The sequence below is a fragment of the Phoca vitulina genome, unplaced genomic scaffold (assembly GCF_004348235.1).
Source record: "Phoca vitulina isolate PV1807 unplaced genomic scaffold, GSC_HSeal_1.0 scaffold63, whole genome shotgun sequence".
Taxonomy (NCBI): domain Eukaryota; kingdom Metazoa; phylum Chordata; class Mammalia; order Carnivora; family Phocidae; genus Phoca; species Phoca vitulina.
This window is the reverse complement of record NW_022589766.1, coordinates 4,446,245-4,467,755: the sequence shown is the minus strand read 5'-3', so window position 1 is coordinate 4,467,755 and position 21,511 is coordinate 4,446,245. Positions and strand designations below refer to the sequence as shown.

The 21,511-nt window shown below is 50.0% G+C and overlaps 1 protein-coding gene across 1 annotated transcript in view; it reads left to right on the top strand.

The window, feature by feature from the left end:
• The window catches only part of KIF3C (kinesin family member 3C), a 37,645-nt gene that overhangs the window by 8,194 nt on the left and 7,940 nt on the right, over positions 1-21,511 (top strand). The window contains exons 2-5 of the mRNA XM_032391507.1: positions 14,150-14,251; positions 14,948-15,070; positions 16,202-16,320; positions 16,801-16,917. Coding sequence (XP_032247398.1) covers positions 14,150-14,251; positions 14,948-15,070; positions 16,202-16,320; positions 16,801-16,917 — 461 coding nt within the window. The remainder of the gene's footprint in view (positions 1-14,149; positions 14,252-14,947; positions 15,071-16,201; positions 16,321-16,800; positions 16,918-21,511) is intronic.

The window sequence follows — 21,511 nt, the reverse complement described above, 5'->3', positions numbered from 1 at the left end:
ATCGTGACCTGAGCTGAAGGCAGATGCTTAACTGACTAACCCACCCAGGTGCCCCCAAAATACTATTTTTTATGATTTTTTATTTTATTTTATTTTTTTAAAAGATTTTATTTATTTATTTGAGAGAGAGAATGAGAGAGAGAGAGCACGAGAGGGGGGAGGGTCAGAGGGAGAAGCAGACTCCCTGCTGAGCAGGGAGCCCAATGCAGGACTCGATCCTGGGACTCTAGGATCGTGACCCAAGCAGAAGGCAGTCGTTTAACCAACTGAACCACCAGGCGCCCCCAAAATACGATTTTTTAGAGCAAAATATAAAATGCTCAGTTTATCTTTTTGAAAATTAAGATCAGAGGGTTTCAATTTTCATGTATGCATTCAATCAATAATAAAAAATAATTTTTCAGCTCTTTCTCATGGCCAATTAGAGAAAGACAATGAGCCAAAGAAGAGAGAAGAGAATGGGGAGAAAAACAGGGAAGAAATAGAAGAGGACGGGGGCGGGGGGGGGGGGGGGGGGGGGGGGGGAAAGTGGAGTCGTGAGGGCAGGGAGAAGGAGGGAGAGAGTGGGGAAGGGGGTGAACAGCAGGGATTCTGGGGAGAAGCCCGAATAGGAGAGAAAGTGCTGTAGAGGACAGTTAAATACTCATCACTGGCAGTGTGATCATTTAACAGAACTATCACGAGTTGGGGGCATTTTGTAATATAAAGATTTGACTGGCAGGAAGCATTTAAGACTAATACGTTTCCATCAGAGGTTTTGGGCTTCAAGTTACGTGCAGGCTCCACAGGCCTTTTGGTCCAGTGCTGGGTTTCTCCCAATGTGCGTTGGCTGGAGGAGTGTATTATCCATTGCCCTTAGTCATTGCCAGCCCCCAGATAGCACAAGACTGGATGAAGTGGCTGTGATAATGTTCTCTTTGTGCTCTGAGGACTAGAGGAAGGGCCTGGAATTCAGCTGGAGAAGGGCACCCTTCTCTGGCCATGCCCTGCTAGCTAGTGGCACCTGGCCAGTCTTGCACACTTCTGGAGGCTTCTGGGCCGGAGAGCTGCTGAGCCAGGTGGCCTGAGAAGATAAGAAAATGGTCCCTCTTCCCACAAATGCAGCCCTTCAGCCCTGCACTCTGTGCAAGGCACACCCCTGTGCTCAGAGTTCATAGGGCACCTGCTCTTATGGTTTGGTGGATCTAGAATTTTTAATATCCTGAGAAATTCCTGGGCATTAACTGCTGGTCAGACTAAAGAGTTACTTTTTAGTTGTCTCCTTTTCCTGCCAGATGTACTCAGCAGTGGAGGACCAGGCCCTGGGCTGGTCTGTTTCTGTAGCACTAGGTAATGGACCTGCATGCAGGCTTTCTCCTTTCTCGAGGCGAGCCTGCAGAATATTAATGGCAACAATGGTAATGATGATGACAGCTACCATTTCTTTATTTTTTTTATTTTAAAAATATTTATTTATTTATTTGAGAGAGAGTGCGAGAGTGAGAGAGCACAAGTAGGGGGGAGTGGCAGAGGGAGAGGGAGAAGCAGGCTCCCCAAGCAGGGAGCCTGACGGGGGGCTCTATCCCAGGACCCCGCGATCATGACCTGAGCCAAAGGCAGACTCTTAACCAACCGAGCCACCCAGGCGCCCCGATAGCTACCATTTCTTTAGTGCATGTCTAACACCAAGCATGCTGCTGTTTTCTTTATGTGCATTGTTTTCCTTGAATCCTCACGATAGCACCATGAAGTAGTACTATTTTAATCTCCATGTGACAAAGGAGGATACTGAGACTCCTTAAGGAAGGAACAACCCAAGGTCACATGCCTAGGAAGTGTTAGGGCCAGAATAGCAGCCTCTGTCTGCCTGATCCCAGAACCATGATTTTTACCTCCACACTGTAATACCAGCTTCGGAAATGAAGGATTCATACCAGATCCCTGGCTAATAGGCCCCAGTGGGAGCTCTTGTCTGCTGAAATACTTAACTCAACCCATCTCTGTCCTTCCGTGTGATGCAAACCCCCAGCCTCTGACTCACCTGGCTCCATCCATTGATATAATCAACAAATCTTTTTAAGTACCCATGACCAAGAACATAAATCAGTAGTTATAGTTAATGAACTCTTCAAATTATTTAAATTTCTGGAAGGAATCATGAGAATTTACTAATAGTGGTTGTTTCTAGGAATTTTAATGGGGGAGGGGGCTTTTATTTTTCACTTTATACTTTTTTTTACTTTTATCTTTTTATTTTTACGTAAGCATGTATTACTTTGTTAAATAAAAACTAATCTAAAAAGTTTAAGGGAGAAAAAATATAAATGAAATGTGTTAACACCTGGTTGGAAGGTTGCCTTAAAAATAATGAATAGGGGCACCTGGGTGGCTCAGTTGTTGAGCGTCTGCCTTCGGCTCGGGTCATGATCCCAGGGTCCTGGGATCGAGTCCCACATCGGGCTCCCTGCTCGGCGGGAAGCCTGCTTCTCCCTCTCCCACTCCCCCTGCTTGTGTTCCTGCTCTCGCTATCTCTCTCTCTGTCAAATAAATAAATAAAATCTTTAAAAAAAAAAAAAAAAATAATGAATAACTGGGGCGCCAGGATGGTTTATTTGGTTAAGAGTCCTACCCTTTGATTTCAGCTCAGGTTATGATCTCAGGGTCACAGGATTGAGCCCTGCATCAGGCTCAGCATGGAGTCTGCTTCTCCCTCTCCCTCTGCTCCTCTCCCCCCCCGCAGATAAATAAATAAAATCTTTTTTTAAAAATGAGTAATTGGGGCATCTGCGTGACTCAGTTGGTTGAGTATCTGCCTTCGGCTCGGGTCATGGTCTCAGGGTCCTGGGATCAAGCCCCGCGCTGGGTTCTCCGCTCAGTGGGGAGTTTGCTTCTCCCTCTCCCTCTCCTTTTTCTCTCTCTCTCTCAAATAAATAAATAGAATCTTAAAAAATAATAAATTAAAATTAAAAAAATAATAAAAAATGAATAATTGAGGGAGATCCAGGATTGATAATAATTCTCAGTGATACCCAGTTCTTGGCAATCCTGTGACCTTGGACAAGTCCCTTTCCCTCCCAGAGACTGTAAGAAATCATCAGTAGATGATTCCTTGCTTTCTGCACGATTTGCTGATTCACCTCCGAAGCAGCAGGTCAGGAGCCCAGGCTTAGAGGTCAGCGTGAATGTCGGGCAGTGGGAACTGGAGCAGGATGACCACGCATTGCCCCGGAGCTAAAGGGCCATACGACCCCGGATGACCCACCTAAGCCCTTGGGCCCTGTGCCTAGGCTGTCCAATGCTGAGTCTGCACTTGATGCCTCCTTAGGTCTCATCCCGTCCTGACACTGTAGCGCTCCATTGTCTGGCCGGAGGGAAATAGGGGAGAAGGAGGAGGGTAGGAATCAGGTCTGAGGTGCTCATGGTTTTCTCACTGAGGTAGGGGGGCCGATTGTTTTCTTCCTGCTTGTCTCCGAGGGGCATCGAAGCACTCCTGGGCATGCATACTCTGTCCAGGACAAGGCTGCAAGTGGAGTCCAGCTCATCTCACTCCCCAGCCTATACATTTCCTGATCCCAAATTGTTTCCTTCTTGATGAGAGAATTCCTAGCATTGGAGAGACCCATCATCATTTCTGTTGTGTTTCGAGCCAACCAAGAGAGACTCAAGGCAGGAAACAGACTGGGTCTCCTGATTTCTGTTCCCCAGGACAGGGAATCACTGAAAATAGCACTCTTCTTCCCTTTACCATTGTCTCTTTTGTTTCTTTTTCCCTTACTGCTGGCTCCTTGAGATCTATAACCAGGGAGCCCCAAAAGGAGAAATAGGTCTGTGACAGTTGGGGTGGCTGTAATAAGAGAGAGAAGCCAAGATCGGTCCACTAATTGGGTTTTTTGGCTCTTTGTGATGAGTTGTGAGTACCTGTCAATCAGATACTGATTGACAAGTAACCACTGACATGTGATTGTACTTTATCACTTACCAAGTACTTTCACATCTGTTATCCAACTCACCCTTCTTACCAAAGCCTGCAAGGTTAGTGGGTATTCTCTTCCGTTTTACAGATAAGAAAACTGAAGTCCAGGGCGCCTGGGTGGCTCGGTCGTTAAGCGTCTGCCTTCGGCTCGGGTCATGATCCCAGGGTCCTGGGATCGAGTCCCACATCGGGCTCCCTGCTCGGCGGGAAGCCTGCTTCTCCCTCTCCCACTCCCCCTGCTTGTGTTCCCTCTCTCGCTGTGTCTCTCTCTGTCAAATAAATAAATAAAATCTTTAAAAAAAAAAAAAAAGAAAAGAAAACTGAAGTCCAGGGGCTGATGCCCTAGATTTCATAGCAAATAGGGTGTAGTAGCGTTCAGGCTCTCTGACATGCCCAGTGCTCTATATATCGTCCCTCTATGGGACAGCGGACGTGGCCCTTTCCCATGAGCATCCCAGGACTTAGCCTCTCTCCGGGATGCTAGCGATCCTGACAACCTCCCCCAAGCACGTGATTAACGCTCTAACCCACTCACCTCAGAGGTCCCCATAAGATGCCCCAGGTTCAGGGGCGCCTGGGTGGCTCAGTTGGTTAAGCGACTGCCTTCGGCTCAGGTCATGATCCCGGAGTCCCGGGATCGAGTCCCACATCGGGCTCCCTGCTCGGCGGGGAGTCTGCTTCTCCCTCTAACCCTACCCCCTCTTGCGCTCTCTCTCTCACTCTCTCTCTCTCTCAAATAAATAAAATAAAATCTTTAAAAAAATAAAATAAAATAAAATAAAATAAAATAAAAAAAGATGCCCCAGGTTCAGAAGCATCTTCAGCAGAGCTCTGCCTGCTTTCGCGCGCAGAGAAAGAAATGATGCCCCGAGCTGTCTTCCTGAGGGTTCCTGAATTGGCAAAGGTGCAAATACCAAATGCTGCTGCTGTTCTCCAAGGCACCTTCCTGTCTGAACCCAGGAGAAAGCTGTAGCCCAGGGAAGGGGACCCCAGTGGAATTAAGAGGCTGGTGTTCAAATATCACCTCCGCCGTTTGCGGGCTCCATCACCTGGAGTGAGTCAGTTCACCTGTCTGAATCTCGGTTATCTTTTACGTCAAATGGGGATCATACTTGTTATCTCACATGGTTCTTAGGGTGATTAAATGGGATGATTAGTTTAAAAGGGACCTGGCCCAGCCACAGGCAACATGACAAGTTGCATCTGAGACTCCTGTCCCCTGCAGCGTGTGAGCGATTAGCTGGCCGTGGCCGAGCAGAGCCTGGCTGGCTTCTCTGTGAAATCAGACCTGATGGTATCTTCTCAGACGAGTGGCTGGCTGGGCCTGGCTGTCTCCACTCCGGCTTTTCAGATCAGCACTTAATGAGTACTGGGGCCTCCTTCCTCCTCCTCCTCCTGGTCTTGCACCCCGGTTGCTCCTGGAACAGGAAGGGGTAAGCCTCTGAATATCCCAAGCTGGGTCTGTAGACTGACATGGTCCCTGTAATGAGCTTGGCTGTTAATTGTCACGGCAGCTGACCCGCCTCTAATACCTGGAATCGAGACCCTGATCAAATTGGGAGATTATTCGGAAAGAACATAGTCAATGTAGGAGCAGATACACGTAAAAATTCCTTAATTAGGAGACTCCAGGCTTAGACTACTCCATCTCTGGGCCTGTTTCCTAATCTGTAAAGCAAAAGGGATTGGGATCGAGGATTCGCTGAGGTCGCCTTAGTTACGCTGTGATTTGTAGTGGTCTCTCCAGAGTCAGACCACGGCCCCGGAGCTCCCCGCCCTGCCTCTTCCACCCCCACAGCTGCTGCTGGCCTTTTAGTTACACCGGACTGATTTAGAACCAGTAGGACCAAACCCAGTCCTGTCTGCAGGCCCCACCCACCTATCTTTTGCCTTGAGGGATCACGAAGGCATCATTAACTCTGGGGGCTAAGAACTCCAAGGAACTTTTCCTGGGGACTAGGACCCCTGTATTCCCAGCCCCTCTGCTCAGTATCCCCCAGCCTGAAGGGGGACCTAGAGATGTGAGACATCCCTGTCCCTCCCTGCCCTCCGTAGATGATAGTAAGAACAGAGATCTGAGGAAAAGGAGGAGATGGCCACGGGTATCCTCAGAAAAATGGGGAAAAATTAAAAGCAAAAGCAAAAAAAATAAACCAAACCCTGTTTCTAAGCAAAGAACTGAAGTCGTGCGTGATGTATTTTAGAGCGTGGGGGTGAAGCAGACAGCATGGGTTGAGACTGGGGAGAAGGTGGGGGCTGAGACCTTGCACCTGGATTGGGGCCCACCCACAGATTTCATGCCAGGACCAGCCCCTCTTCTAGCACAAGACAGGCTCTGTCAGGCAGGCTTGGCTGATAGTGTGGGCTAGGCAAGTGGGCAAGCCTTGGCGAGTCACCAGAAAGGCAAATTCAGTTGTCATTCAGACCACGTCTGCGCTGGGTCTCAGCGGGACTAGTAGAGAAGCATAGGGGCAGTGGACAGATGGAATAGGGTGATACTGGACAGTCAGACATCATCCAGAATTCTCTTCATGGAGCCCAGGACCCAGCCAGAAGGAGAGATCCTGAAGCAGAGTTCCAGGTCCAAGGAGGGGATCTAACCTGTAGGCCGATGAGCCAGAACCAACAGAGAGAAACTTGTCCTGAGGATCATGTCGTGGGGGTGGGGAGAGGCTTAGAACTTGGAGGCCCTGGTAGTCTTGGCTGATACATCAGATTCCAGGCCTGATTGGCAGCTCAAATCCCGCCTGACTGTGTCCAAATGGGTTTCTTGAATCCAGAATTTTGAATGAGAAGAGCATGGGACTAGGTGTGGGTAGCTGGAGAAGGTGGAGGCTGAACAAAGAATTGTTTGAATCAGAGGTCTGTCTCCTTACTTAAAAATCACCAAGAGGGGCGCCTGGGTGGCTCAGTCAGTTGAGTGTCAAATCCGTAAAAAAAAAAAAAAAATCACCAAGAAAAAAAATAATGTAAAAAATGCATAGAGGGGTATGTTGTGAAAGGAGAGATCAGATCTCCACAAGTCCACCTCAAAGGTATAGAGAATATAAAATCAATGGGGAGGCTCAATTTTATATCTATTATTATAGCAAATTTTTAAAATAATGATAATCATGCCTATGACACTATAATAAAAGGTGTTCCATTATTTATTGCTGGCAGTAATTTAAGTGGTATAATCTTTTTTAAGATTTTATTTATTTATTTGAAAGAGCGTGAGCGAGAGAGCACAAGCAGGGGGAGCAGCAGAGGGAGAGGGAGAAGCAGACTTCCCACTGAGCAGGGAGCCCAATGTAGGGCTCAATCCCAGGACCCTGAGATCATGACCTGAGCCAAAGGCAGCCGAAGGCACCCCTAAGTGGTATAATCTGTTAGAAAGGAAACTTGGCAATATGTTCTAAGATAAATAAAATGTTTATAATCCTTCATCAGATCCTGAAATTTCCTTGTAAGAAAGTCATCTAGGGGAGCCTGGGTGGTTCAGTCAGTTAAGCATCTGCCTTTTGCCCAGGTTGTGATCCCAGAGTTCTGGGATCAAGCCCTACATCGGGCCCTCTGCTCAGTGGGGAGCCTGCTTCTCCCTCTGCCTCTGCTGCTCCCCCTGCTTGTGTGCGCTCTTTCTCTCTCTGTCAAATAAATAAAATCTTAAAAAAAAAAAGTCATCTAAAAAAAATTATATGTACAAGGGTGGTTTTTTTTACAAGGGTGTTTATTGTAAACATTGTACACAACCAAAATATCTTCTTATAGGGGTTAATCAAATATATTTAAATTATCCACTGTAAATATTATGCAACCGTTAAGTTTACAGTCATAAATCTTATGGAAGTAATAGGAAATTCTGGAGAGATTTGATAAAATGGAAATAGCAGGACATGAGCCTATATTTATACCGTATGTGTTGGTGTGAAAAAATGATGTGTGCATTTGGAAAACTCTGGAAAAACAGGGAAAATAAAAGAGCTGCTTAGGTGAGGAGTATGTGAAATTTTTTTCTAATTTTGTTTTATTTCTGTAGTTACTTTGATATTAGTTCATATTTTTTTTTCTAAAAAGAAAGACAATAAAAGGTTAAAAATATGTCCCCAGGGGCACCTGGGTGGCTCAGTCGGTTAAGCGGTTAAGCGTCTGCCTTCGGCTCAGGTCATGATCCCAGGGTCCTGGGATATGAGTCCTGAATCGGGCTCCCTGCTCCGTGCGGAGTCTGCTTCTCCCTCTCCCTCTGCCTGCCGCACTCCCTGCTTGTGCTCTCTCTCTCTGTCAAATAAATAGGTAAAATCTTTTTTTTTTCTTAAATGACACCATTTTATTTTTTTTAACTTTTTTTTTTTTTAAGATTTTATTTATTTATTTGACAGCGAGAGAGGGAACACAAGCAGGGGGAGTGGAAGAGGGAGAAGCAGGCTTCCCGCTGAGCAGGGAGCCCGATGTGGGGCTCAATCCCAGGACCCTGGGATCATGACCTGAGCCGAAGGCAGACGCTTAACGACTGAGCCACCCAGGCGCCCTTTTTTTAACATTTTATTTATTTATTTGACAGAGAGAGGGAGAGCACAAGCAGGGGGAGTGAGAGAAGGAGAAGCAGGCTTCCCGCTGAGCAGGGAGCCCAATGTGGGGCTCGATCCCAGGACCCTGGGATCATGACCTGAGCTGAAGGCAGGCGCTTAACCGACCGAGCCACCCAGGCACCCCTAAATAGGTAAAATCTTAAAAAAAAAAAAAAAATGTCCCTAGTGGGGCTCCTGGCTGGCTCAGTCTATAGAGCATGCAACTCTTGATCTCTGGGTTGTGAGTTCGAGCCCCACTTTGGGCATAGAGCTCACTTAAAAAAAAAAAAAAATGTCTCTACAATCCCTTAATAAACTCTTAGATATTTAATACAGTCCTCCTGAGATAACAAATTCCATAAATTTATTACCTTCTATAAACAGTAGAACGTCCCTTTATTTGTCCTAAAAGTCCAAAGTATAAGCTCTTCCTCTATGTACCAGGATTGATTGGAAAAGTCTGGATCGTTCCTTTTCACACCTATTTTATTTTATTTTTTTAATTAAGTGAGCTCTACACCCAACCTGGGGCTCGAACTCACAACCCTGAGATCAAGAGTCGAATGCCCTGCAGAGTGAGTCAGCCAGGCTCCCCCACGCCTGTTTTGATCATATATAGTTTCCAGGTCTATCCTCTTAACCTTTCTTTGTCTTTGCACACTAAAGAGTCCTATTTTTTAATAGCCCTTGGATGGTTTTAGCCGTCCTTCCCTGGATCTCTCGCTCCTGCCTGTCCCCAGAGACGCAGTGAGGGACTACACACAGTACTCCAGATTCAGCTGCATCACCAATTTATTTTAGGGTAGAATGATTTTTGTTTCGTTTCCAAAAAGCCTTCATGATGGTGGCTGGCCAGATGCTAGTGGCCTTTTTAGCTCTGGCGGCATATTAAGCCAATGTCTTCTGGGAACAATAGCGAATTACTCCCCACCCCATGCTTTTCTTTTTCTTTTTTCTTTCTTAAACTAAATTAAATTTAATTTAATTATTTTATTTATTTTATTTTATTTTTTAGCTTATAACTGACAGTGCTCACAGCTATCATTTAATGAGTAGAGCTAGGATTTCTTTTTCCTAGAGCATAAAACTAACTGAAGCTCATCTGACATTTTTTGTCAGCTCACACGGCCTAGAAATGCTCTCGAAGATTACCACTTAGGAGGATCTGGGGGCATCTGTGGAGCTGGGTGTCTGGCCAGTGCTCTTTCTTGCATGATTTCTAATAGAGATAAGTCCTGTCTTTTCATATCTGCACAATTTTTCCATCCAGAGACATGCCTGTTTGTTTCTGTTTCCTTTCCCTAATCCACCCCCCATCCCCCCACCTGCATTATGAGAAAGTACTTCCCTGTCTCTGTCTCCTCACCCCCACCCCCATCTAACTTTGACTAACCTCTGATGTAGAACCATGCCAGGAGCATTTTAACCCCTAAAGGGCTGCCCACTGCTTCCCCAAGTACGGGAATAACTGTGGAGATTAGTCAGACGTGATTTCCTCCTGCTGGAAACGTGTTGCTTTTCTTTTAGCAGGTTCTGCTTCCTAAAACATTGAACAGAAAGAATGTATGGAGTAGAAAGAGCACGGGCTTTGGAGCCAGGCCGACCTGGACCTGGATTCTCCATTTAAATTGAGTGGCCGTGATGTGACCTTGGATGGATTACTTACCCTGTCTGAGCTTATATGAGGAAACTGGTGGTGTTAGTATATGCCCCTTAAAGCATGTCCCACAGGCCACCTGGGGATCTCGTTTACAAAGCAGATTCTGATTCACTAGGTCTGCGTAGGGCCTGAGATCCTGCATTTGTTTCTTTCTTTTTTTTTTAAGATTTTATTTATTTATTTGAGAGAAAGAGAGTGAGAGAGCACAAATGGTGGGGGTGAGGGGAAGGGCAGAGGGAGAAGCAGACTCCCTGCTGAGCAGGGATCTGGACGTGGGGCTTGATCCCTGCGATCATGACCTGAGCCAAAGGCAGACACTTAACCGACTGAGCCACCCCGGCGCCCCTGAGATCCTGCATTTCTAACAAGTCCCCAGGTAATACTGATTCTGGGGGACCTCAAAAAGCAGTGATTCTTTTTTGTTGTTGTTGTTAAGATTTTATTTATTCATTTGAGAAAGAGAGAGACAGAGAGAGCACAAGCAGGGAGAGAGGCAGAAGCAGACTCCCCTCCCCGCCCCCGATGAGGTGGGAACCTGACCCAGGGTTCCATCCCAGGACCCAGGGATCATGACCTGAGCCAAAAACAGTGATTCTTTAATGTGAACCTTTAAAAACCACTGATGCCTGGACCTCATCACGGACTCCCCGGCCCCTTCGCAGTTTAATCAGCTGTGGGGTGTAGTCTGGGCACTGGGCCTGGTAAAAGCTCCCCGGGTGATTCTAATATGCATCCGAGTCTGAGACCCACTTCTTTTTTTTTTTTTTTTAAGATTTTGACAGAGAGAGACACCGCGAGAGAGGGAACACAAGGGGGGGAGTGGGAGAGGGAGAAGCAGGCTTCCCCCTGAGCAGGGAGCCCGATGCAGGGCTCAATCCCAGGACCCTGGGATCATGACCTGAGCTAAAGGCAGACGCTTAATGACTGAGCCACCCAGGTGCCCCTGAGACCCACTTCTTAAAGGGTAATTAGAAGTAAATGTGAAACACCCGACATGCAAAAAAACCAATGGTTTTCTTCCTCCTGGTTCCTTGCCCTGTTCTCTCTCCACCCTAGTCCCCAGCCTTCGGTCAGTCAGAAAGACCAGGGCATCAGCCGCTGCCCCGTGCCCTCCTTACTAGACTCCTCCCTGGAGCACCTGGCGTGGGAGTTCCTGCAGCCACTCATGAGGGGAGGGGCCCAAGATAATAACTCGATGTGGCCGGGCAGTGGGAATTTTAAAAACTCCCCAGTGATTCTAATACAGCAACCAAGCTTGAGAAGTAGTGTCTTTACGAGGTGGCAGAGTGAAGAACGCTAGAATGCTGTAAATTACCAAGGGCGGTGCGAGGACTCAGGGCTGGAGTGTCCCAGAATAGGAAGCCAGGCCAGACACCAGGTCCCCAGGATCTCATGACCCAGTAGTTAGAGGGATTGGTTATCATGGCCCCAGCGGGAGGGGGTTTCCTGCCTTGTCTCCTTCCTCCCTTTTCACACCCATCCCCTGCCTCCTGTCAGCCTTCCCAGATGCTCAGACCCTGCTACTCTGACCTTTTGCCCTGCAACAGTGAGTGTGGGTTGGTCCGTTGAAGGAGGAGAAGCTGGGATAAAGGGTCAATTCTGTTCTGGATAAGAGAGCCCAGGAAAAGGACTTGGAACCCCCCCCACTGCGACGACCCCAGGGGTTCCTTTCAGTTCCTCAAACATTTACTGAGCACTTACTCTGTGCCAAGCACTGTGCTAAGCCCCGGGACCCTGAGACCTGAGTAAGACATGATCCCTGCCCTGAAGGAGCTCACCGGGGAGACAGGATGTAAGCAATAATGGTCCATGAGGGGGAAAGAATAGGAACGTGTCCTGGTTGTTGAGGAGGCCGAAAGGAGGAAATGTGCCGATGTGAAGGACTCGGAGAACACATCCCAAGTCTCTCCAACCGGGTCTTGCAGGGTAAGTAGTGGTTTTCCAGGCGGACGTGGAGTGGGAAGAGAAGCCCAGTGTTGTGAAAAGACCCAGCACATTCCAGGAGCTGGAATTCTTTAAGCGAAGCTGGAGCACAGAGCGCATGGGGAGTAAGTGGTAAGAGGAGGCTGGGAGGCCGGGCCAGCCCATGGGGCAGGGCGCCGCTGCAGACTTTGGGTTTCATCCTGCAAGGAATGGAAGACTGTTGAGTATTTGCAGCAGAGGAGAGGCACGCTCTGACTTGGGTTTCTGGTGAATGCCCCTGGGTGTCATGTGGAGATGGATGGAAGGGGGAGCTGATGGCAGGAACAGTGCAGGTGAGTCATGAGGACCACAGTGAAATCGGCAGGTGTATTCGCTGCTGGAAAGGTGGGAATGGTGGGAGCCCTAACAAGAAGGCAGACCTGATGGGATTTGATGACCGGCCCAACGTAGGGGAGGCAAGAGACGCACGCAGGGCAGGGCCTGGGCCAAGGGAGGTAAGGTGCATAGGGCACAAAATTTAAGGAATTGTTAACTCAAAGGATCGTGCAGTTGCTGGGCTTAAGGGGGAAGGAAGCATCTGGGATGAGTTCAGGCCTGTGCTGTGGGGGCGGGCCCGATGCTGAGACATTGCCCCCAGAGCAAGGCCTGCAGGTGGCAGTGGTGTGGCGGGGAGGACAGGCGGCTCGCAAGGGCCCCGGGCTCTGTAGCAGCTCTGCCCTTGGCCTCTGAGGCTGCGTGGGGCCGCTCTGGCTGGCCTGCTTTCGTGCAGGGTCCCGTGGCGTCCTCACACAACCCAACCTCTGACCCCCCGCCAAAAGCAGCCCTCCACCCCCGTCCCGCTCTGTCCCCAGTGACAGGGCTTCCACAGGTGGCAGAGGGAGGCCCCCCTGCCCCACATCGTGACAGCACCTCCCGCTTCGAGAGCCCACAAGCAGGTCAGCTGGTTCCCCTGGGAAAAGTTCCAATGGGGAGGCAGCCAGTATCTTCTGGTGGCTCAAGGTGATTTCAACCTTCCGGGAAGCGGGCGATGAAATCAGAGGACAGCTAGAGTGCCCTGGGGCAGCGCCCTCTGATGAGCAGGAGTGAAAATGCATTTTACGGAGTCACAGTTTACCCAGTTTATACAAATCCATTATCCGTGAAGCCCCAGATTCCACAGGCACCTGCGGCGTGTTTGTGCCGAGCCCCGGGGCTGGGGGCCTTTCACACAGCACAGGGGCTCACGGAGTGGGATCGGGGGTGGTGGGTTCAAATCTTACTTCTTCGTTGACTAGCGGCATGACCTTGGGCTAGTTACTCTCAATTTCTTCATTTGTTAAGTGGGGAGAGTAATAGTAGCTTTCTCTTAGGGTGAGGATGGAGATAGTGTTTGTTAAGGGCTTAATTCAGCCCCTCGAAAATAGTACTCAGCAATATTTGTCAGCCATCCTGGAACAGAGGCTGTTCCGATATTTCAGATGTGAGAGCCGAAGTGGGTACCTTGGTCTAGGCCTTGCATTTAGTGGGCCGAACCCCGGTCTCTCTGGCTGTCTCCAAAGCTCATGCAGCTTCTGGGGCCTCACACTGCCCCTTAGTGCTGCAGAGTCTTCTCCCCTTGGCTTTTCTTCTGCTTTCCATGTCAGCTGAAGATTACACCTGTGCTGAGAGCCCTCTTCTTGAGCCAGGAGCCAGTTAGCTAAAGAGCTGGGCTGCCCAGTGACCATGTCTCTGCTCCACACTCTTGAACACCGGCTGGGAGCTAAGTGCCAGGATTCAAAAGCCTCCTGCACGCCCCTCCCAGGCATGGTGAACCAACCTTCCATCTGTATCCAAAGCAAACAGATCAGGTGCCTCTATTCCCTGAGGGATGCCCTCTCTTATGGTCTTACCCACAATGGGGGCAGTGGGCTGGAGCCCAGGAGGCTGGAGGGGAAACTTTGTTCTCAGTGGGGGCCACGAGGCCGCATCTGGGACACATCTTTTGTCCACTCCTGGAAGGACCACAGAGCAGGGAAGCCAAACCTCTCAAGCTGGTGATGCTGTGGCCATCTTTGAAAAGCCCATCTCTTAACCCCTCTGTGTTCGCAGGCCATGGAGAGCAAGCTGCTCATCGGGGGCAGGAACATCATGGATCACACCAATGAGCAGCAGAAGATGCTGGAACTGAAGAGGCAGGAGATTGCGGAGCAGGTAGGGCTGGGGGCTTCAGGTCTCATGGGAGCGCATGGCCTTGAGGTCTCGTCTGGAGGACACAGGGCCGTGAGCCATCATGGACTCAACATCCCTGGAATATAGTGCTAAGAACCTAAGACATGCCGCCCTGGATCCCTTGGGTCCACCAGCCCAGGAGCCTGCCTCTGTCAAGGGCACTGCCAGCTAAGGGGTGAGAGGAAGTGGTGGTTCTCCATGATGTCAGCCAATACAGGGCACCTCGTGTTAATTCCTGGGCCTTCCATAGGGTGTAAGTTCTTTGCCAACTGTATGACAATGTCCTAAATCTTCAAGAGCCACAATTAGTTGGTCCTACCAGTCGTCTGTGATACCACGTGGGGAGGGTGAGGCAGCTGGGAAGCCAGTATGATGCCAGTCTACGTCGGCTCAACACTCCTAGAATGCGCCAGCTGTTCGGGCTGGGGTCTCCATCCCCGGGGGGGCAGTGTTGGCAAAGACACGGCCATATGAGCTAAGAAGAAGGTTCGGAGAGGCTCTGCTGACGACGGGCAGGAGCGGGGGCTGTGGGCCATGGGCCGCTCTCTCCTTCCCAGCCTCTGTGGCCGCCGTGGAGCCAGATCCCGTGACAGGCAGCATGAGCTTGTCCCCTGAGCTCCCTTGGCCCTCCCTGGTACACGCCGCCCCACTGAGCCCCTGTGCCCTGCCTTGGCCTAGAAACGCCGTGAGCGGGAAATGCAGCAGGAGATGATGCTCCGTGACGAGGAGACCATGGAGCTCCGGGGCACCTACACGTCCCTGCAGCAGGAGGTGGAGGTCAAAACCAAGAAACTCAAGAAGGTGAGAGGCCGCAGGGGGCTGAGGGCCTGGCAGCCTCTGCCCAAGACACTTACCCACCCGAGGGGTCTGTGCTATAGGGCCCCACGTTGCTGGAACCGCTGAAGCCTGAGTGACTTCGCCGGGGCTGCCGGGGTGAGGAGTGGGGGAAGGCGGGGGCCTGGTGCTGGAGGGGACAAGCGCCTCTTCTCCGGGGCCAGGCTGGGCCTGGTGGGCTGGGAAGGCCTTCACTTCCAGTCTCCTGTTGCCATCCTGATGGCACTGGGTAACTTCCCCTGCACACTGTCATCAGTGGGTCATGGTTGGGTAGCCAGGCCCAGGACAGGAGTGTCAAGGAGGCCTGAGGAGACGCAAGCCTGGGGGAGCTTGGGAGGGGAGCCGCAGGCCCCCGTGGACGTGGGAAGGGATGAGACTGTCTGATCTCCGGAACCCTGCAAAGTCCACGGCCAGGGAAGGGCACGTACAGGGACAGGAAGCAGCAAACTCCAGCCCAGATTCTGGGAAGAACCTGGGAAACCCACTGGGTCGCCGACGTGACTGGCCCAGAGCAGGCCGGGCAGAGGCCCAGCCACAGGGGCAGTTTCCAGGGACATACGCACCTCCTGGCGGGTGAGGAGCGGGACAGCAGGCTCTCTGCTGCGCTCCACACCCCCATTCTTGAGAGCCCCTAAAGAGGCAGAAGTGGGGCGGGTCACCTTCCAAACTGGCTTAGGCCCCCTACCTCCTACCCGCCCCCCCCAGAGCCTGCACAGCAGTTCTGTCCTTGGGTCCTGATTCGGACTCTTCTCTTAACTAGTTGTGTGCCCTTGAGCAACTGTGTACCTGAGTCACCTCTTCTATAAAAAGAGGGTGTTGGGACTAAAAGGCCTCTTGGGTCCCTTTCAGTTTGAACTTTCCACAAGGCTGAAATCAGCGGACGGGGAGCAGGTAACAGGCCCTAGGGTAGGAGGGACAGGACGGCCCGTTGAATAACCTGCCCTCATTTGCGGTGGGGCAGGAGGGAGATTCAGACCGGGGCCTCCCCCTGGACTCGGCCTGTGGAGGCCGAGCCCGCAGCGTCAGGGCCCGGGGCCAGGTGACAGGGGCCTCGCCGCCACCCTGCGTAGCCTCTGAGCGGCGCCTGTCCCCACGCAGCTCTACGCCAAGCTGCAGGCGGTGAAGGCAGAGATCCAGGACCAGCATGATGAGTACATCCGCGTGCGGCAGGACCTGGAGGAGGCGCAGAATGAGCAGACCCGGGAGCTCAAGCTCAAGTAGGGCCCCCTCCTCTTCCCATTCCTGGTCCTCACAGCCATCCCTCACTGCCTGGCCTCTCCCTGAGGGGCTTATTTCCTTCCTCAAGGCCTCATTCCAGGCGTCTATTCCCCCAGGAGTCCACATCCCTTAGGAATAGAATGTGTCTGAGGGGTGAGGATGAGGTCTAAGTTCCAGAGTTGCTTATATCTCCTCTGTTTCCTTCTCCTTCCTCTGCTCTGCCGTAATGATGAGGCCCCCGAAGTGCATGCTGGGTGCTGGCCAAGAGTAACCCCTAAGGCCCTGAGTCCACAGCCTTTGCACTGGAAGCAGGGATTTCAAGTTCTGTGATTGCTGTAGGGATCCTCTCTTCGTCCGACTTTCTGGTTTTTCCATCTCCGCTGTTCCCTCTGCCTCTTTGCTTCTTGCTTCAACCTTCACGTGTCCCCTGTGGTCTCTCACTCCCCAGTTCCCCATCTCTACCTCATTCCTGCTCCCAGGTACCTAATCATCGAGAACTTCATCCCCCCTGAGGAGAAGAACAAGATCATGAACCGGCTTTTCCTGGACTGTGAGGAGGAGCAGTGGAAGTTCCAGCCACTTGTGCCTGCCGGAGCGTGAGTCTCTCACCACCTGGTCTGGGCGCACCCCAGGTTGGGGGTGGCCAGGGGCCTGAGGGGAGACGGGTAGGAAAGATGCAGATGGAGGATGGATTTCTCCAACATAGGGGTCTTCACGAAGGGTGTTCTGCCCAAAACAAAATGTCTCAGGTGCCCCGCGAGGGACCTAAGGAGGGGGAGAGCACCTCAGCCTCTTGGCAATCCCAGTGAATGATAACATTTGGTCAGTCTGGTAAATATTCATTTGTCAGGTGCCCAAAACAGCAACAATAGTTAATATTTGCCTTGCTGTGTTGGGCACTGTGTACAGGACTCTCCAGACAGAAGGGAAATCAGACATAGTCAGAGCTCCCAGTCCAGTGAGGAATGCAGGGAAGTGATCAGATCAGGAAATGATAGAGGTGTGACCCAGTCTTTATAACCTCACGCAGCTCAGCTTGGTGATTCAGCATTTCCACGTGTTGCCATATAGCCTAGCTCTTAGATACAGTTTGCATCCACCGGCTCTGTGTGTAGCTCCCTCTGCTGGTGGCCATGAAGAATAAGATGCTACTCAAACCCAACAGAGGGACTGCTTCACTCAGCTGGACCACACTGTCCCTTAATTGAAAATCTGTATACAGAGCTGTTTAGGAGGCTGGATACCAAAGCACTTCCCTGGAGGTTCTTTGCTCTCTCTATCTTAGGAATATTAATGACAAGATAGCACAAGATTCTCCCCAACACTGGGTGGGAAGCTAGCTATAAAGGTCTCTGGCTTCTCACATCAGATGCCTACTTGATCTGTCTACTGTCTAAAAGGCTGACCCTACCCAGACTGATACTATGCAACTTTGTAAGTGGCAAGTTCATGAGTAGAGGACTTTTCAATGGTGTCACTTTGGACTTTATGCAAAGCTTCCAGGTGATTCTGCAAGGAAGCCAAGCTTGAAAGCCGCTACTCTAGTGCCCTCTGCTGGAGGGAGATGCTGGTGAGGCTTCTGATCTGTAGGGTTATTGATTTTGTACTTAGAAGAGTTCCTCAACTGAAGTTTTACAGGGGTGCCTGGCTGGCTCAATTGGTAGAGTATGCGACTCTGGATCTTGATCTTGGGGTTGTGGGTTCGAGCCCCATGTTGGGTGTAGAGATCACTTAAAAATAAAATTTTAAGATTTTATTTATTTATTTGAGAGAGAGAGAGAGAGCACGGGCAGGATAAGGGGCAGAGGGAGAAGAAGCAGACTCCCTGCTGAGCAAGAGGCTCAATCCCAGGACCCTGAGATCATGACATGAGCTGAAGTCAGGTGCTTAACCACTGAGCCACCCAGGAGCCCCCAAAATAAAATCTTTAAAAAGAAAAAAGTTTGGGGCACTTGGGTGGCTCAGTCGTTAAGCGTCTGCCTTCGGCTCAGGTCATGATCCCAGGGTCCTGGGCTCGAGCCCCACATCAGGCTCCCTGCTCTGCGGGAAGCCTGCTTCTCCCTCTCCCACTCCCCCTGCTTGTGTTCCCTCTCTCACTGTGTCTCTCTCTGTCAAATAAATAAATAAAATTTAAAAAAAAAAAAAAGAAAAGAAAAAAATTTGCAGATGGAGTAATTTCTTTACATTAGATAGAGACAGGATGAGAGGCTCTGAGAAGGCATGTGTTTTTAACTTTTTATTTTGAAAAACAAGCATTGCAAGAACAGTGCAAAGAATTCCCATACCCCCTTTATCAAAATTCACCGATTGTTAATATTTTGTCACATCTTGCTTTATTAATTCCCTATCCCCTAACAATTTGAGATTAAGTTGCAAACATCTTGACCACTTACCTGTATTTTCTAAGAATGAGGACATTCTCTTCCATAACCACAATACAATGCTCAAATCCAGGAAATTTTATGTTAGCACGATACTATTATATAGGCAATATTCAGCTTGAGCCAGTTATCCCAGTAATGTCCTTGAGGGCAAATGCCCCCCGCCTGACCTGAGCTGGTGCGAGACATTTAAAGGCAATGCCTCGTGGTTCTCCTTCAGTCTGGAACTAAGAAGGGATCTTGGTTGGAGTTTTGTAGTTTCATGCTTCAGAAGAGTTTATCCATTTCTCAGAATAGTTTGCATACACTGAAAAACCATGCACAGATTTTAAAAATTAAAACAGCTATCTTAAAAGAGTACTTTAAATAATGTTTAAGAATAGATACCAGTAATAACTATTAAAAAGAAAGAAGTCCTTCAAAATTGAGATAGGTATCTTCGCTTACTGTTTCACTGTTGACTTTCCTAGCCCATTGTCTCCTGTCTCTTCTGCTTTAAAGGTGAAGCTGTGCTCTTGACATGCTCTTTGTGTGCCTCAGAAAACCCCCCCGGTGGAGTGGGGGGGGTGCCTGGGTGGCTCAGTCGTTAAGGGTCCTGGTTTCGAGCCCCGCATGCAGCCCCTATCCGGCTCCCTGCTCAGCGGGAAGCCTGCTTCTCCCTCTCCCACTCCCCCTGCTTGTGTTCCCTCTCTCGCTGTGTCTCTCTCTGTCAAATAAATAAATAAAATCTTTTTTTTAAAAAAAAAGAAGATTTTATTTGAGAGAGAGAGTGCGAGAGTGAGCCGGGTGAAGGGTAGCTGGACAAGCAGACTCCCTGCTGAGCGTGGAGCCTGGCCTCAGGCTGGATCCCAGGACCCTGAGATCATGACCTGCACCAAAATCAAGAATCAGCCACTTAACCAACTAAGCCACCCAGGCACCCCAGAAAAGGTTTTTAAACCTCTCTGAACCCAAATTGCTTCACCTGTAAAGTTGGGATAGTAAATGTACCCTGTAGGATTGTTGAGGTTGAAATGGGATAATGTGGGGCGCCTGGGTGGCTCAGTTGGTTAAGCGACTGCCTTCAGCTCAGGTCATGATCCTGGAGTCCTGGGATCGAGTCCCGCATCGGGCTCCCTGCTCGGCGGGGAGTCTGCTTCTCCCTCTGACCCTCCTCCCTCTCATGCTCTCTGTCTCTCATTCTCTCTCTCTCTCAAATAAATAAATAAAATCTTTAAAAAAATAAAAAATAAAAATAAATTAAAAAAAAAAGAAATGGGATAATGTGTGGGAGGCTCCAGGCCACAGAAGAGATGATCAATAAATGGTTGCAATCATACTAATAAGCCAATATTACAATTACAGGGACTCCAGAGAAGCCAATTTGCCTTCATCCCTTAGAAGTGCCAGAGAAGGGCAGTTTGGTTTACTGTTTTTGTTTTAGATTGCGATTTTTTATTCAGGCTGTCTCCAAGTTTAGAGACGGAGCATTCCTTGCTCTGAATAGAATCAAGATAGTTAAACTGGTTCCGTGATAGAGGCAAAGTTTACCTCAGTGAGAACATTCTCAGCTCTGGGTTGAGTCCCTAGCATGATTCACAGGTCTGTGACAACTGAGTTGAATCTGAAACCGGGAGAAGTCGCAGCCTCCCCAGGCAGGGTAGGGCAGTGTTGAGGGAAAGAAAAAAGTAAGCAGAGGAGCACCTGACTCTGGATTTCCGCGTGGGTCATGATCTCAGGGTCCTGGGATCCAGTCCCGCTCTGCACTCAGTGGGGAGTCTGCTTGAGGATTTTCACTCTCTCCCTCTTCGTCTGCCCTCCCCCTGCTTGTGTTTTCTCTCTCTAAAATAAATGTAAAAATCTTAAAAAAAAAAAAAAAAGAGTAAGTAGACACGCAGGGGAATGCTGCAGGGTGGACAGCAGGCCTGCAGGGACAGAGGGGCCAGATCGCAGAGACAAGTCAGGCACACTGTGGCAGGTGACTGGGAACGACCTGGAAGGAAAACTCACCCTATGATGTAGGATGCCAGTTTTCAGCACAGAAGAGCAAAAGGGGGAGATCAGACAGCCAATAATAATGACATTGGGGTCAGCCCCTAAGACAGAGCTGAGAGATCACTTTTTAATATTAAGGGGGGAAGATATATTGTGATAGCAGCCATATAGCAGCCAGGGTGGGTCATATGACATCCTGGGCTCTGCTCAGCCCGAAACTACTGTGGGTCTCTGCTGGGAGGGGCAGATCCGGGCAGAGCCAGGCCCCTGCTCTGGGCTGTCAACCACAATCGGCTTGCTAGAGAGAGATCAATCATGGAAAGTAGGCCTGGGGCAGAAGAGGGAGTGGATGGGAAGTTTGGTGTCCCAATTACAGACTCCCCTCCCCCAACCTCTTCTTCCCGCATGCCACCCAGAATAGCCCTGGCATCTTTACTGGGTCAGGCTGCCAACTCACAGTGACCCACTGCTCCGCTCGCCCAGCCATGTCCCCCGGTCCTATTCTCAGAGCTCGCAGCCTGGCGGGGTGCGCTCCTGCGAGACAGAACAGCATCCTAAAAAGAGTATTTGGGCAGGTCCAGTTCCGAGTGTCTTCCTAATCGGTGGACCTGAGGCACAAAAGGCATTTTGCTTGTCTGAGCCTCAGGCTCCTTGTCTGCCCCGTCTACACCTCGGGAGGTTGTAGCAAAGTTCAAACGGGATGTGTAGACGCAGCTTACAAATGATAAGGGGTGATGTTACTAATTTCCCCCTCTCCCCTTGAGTTGTGCCGGCCTGCTGTGCGCATGCACAGCCTCCCATGCCCCCCACCCCCCTCCTCCCCCCTCCTCCCCCC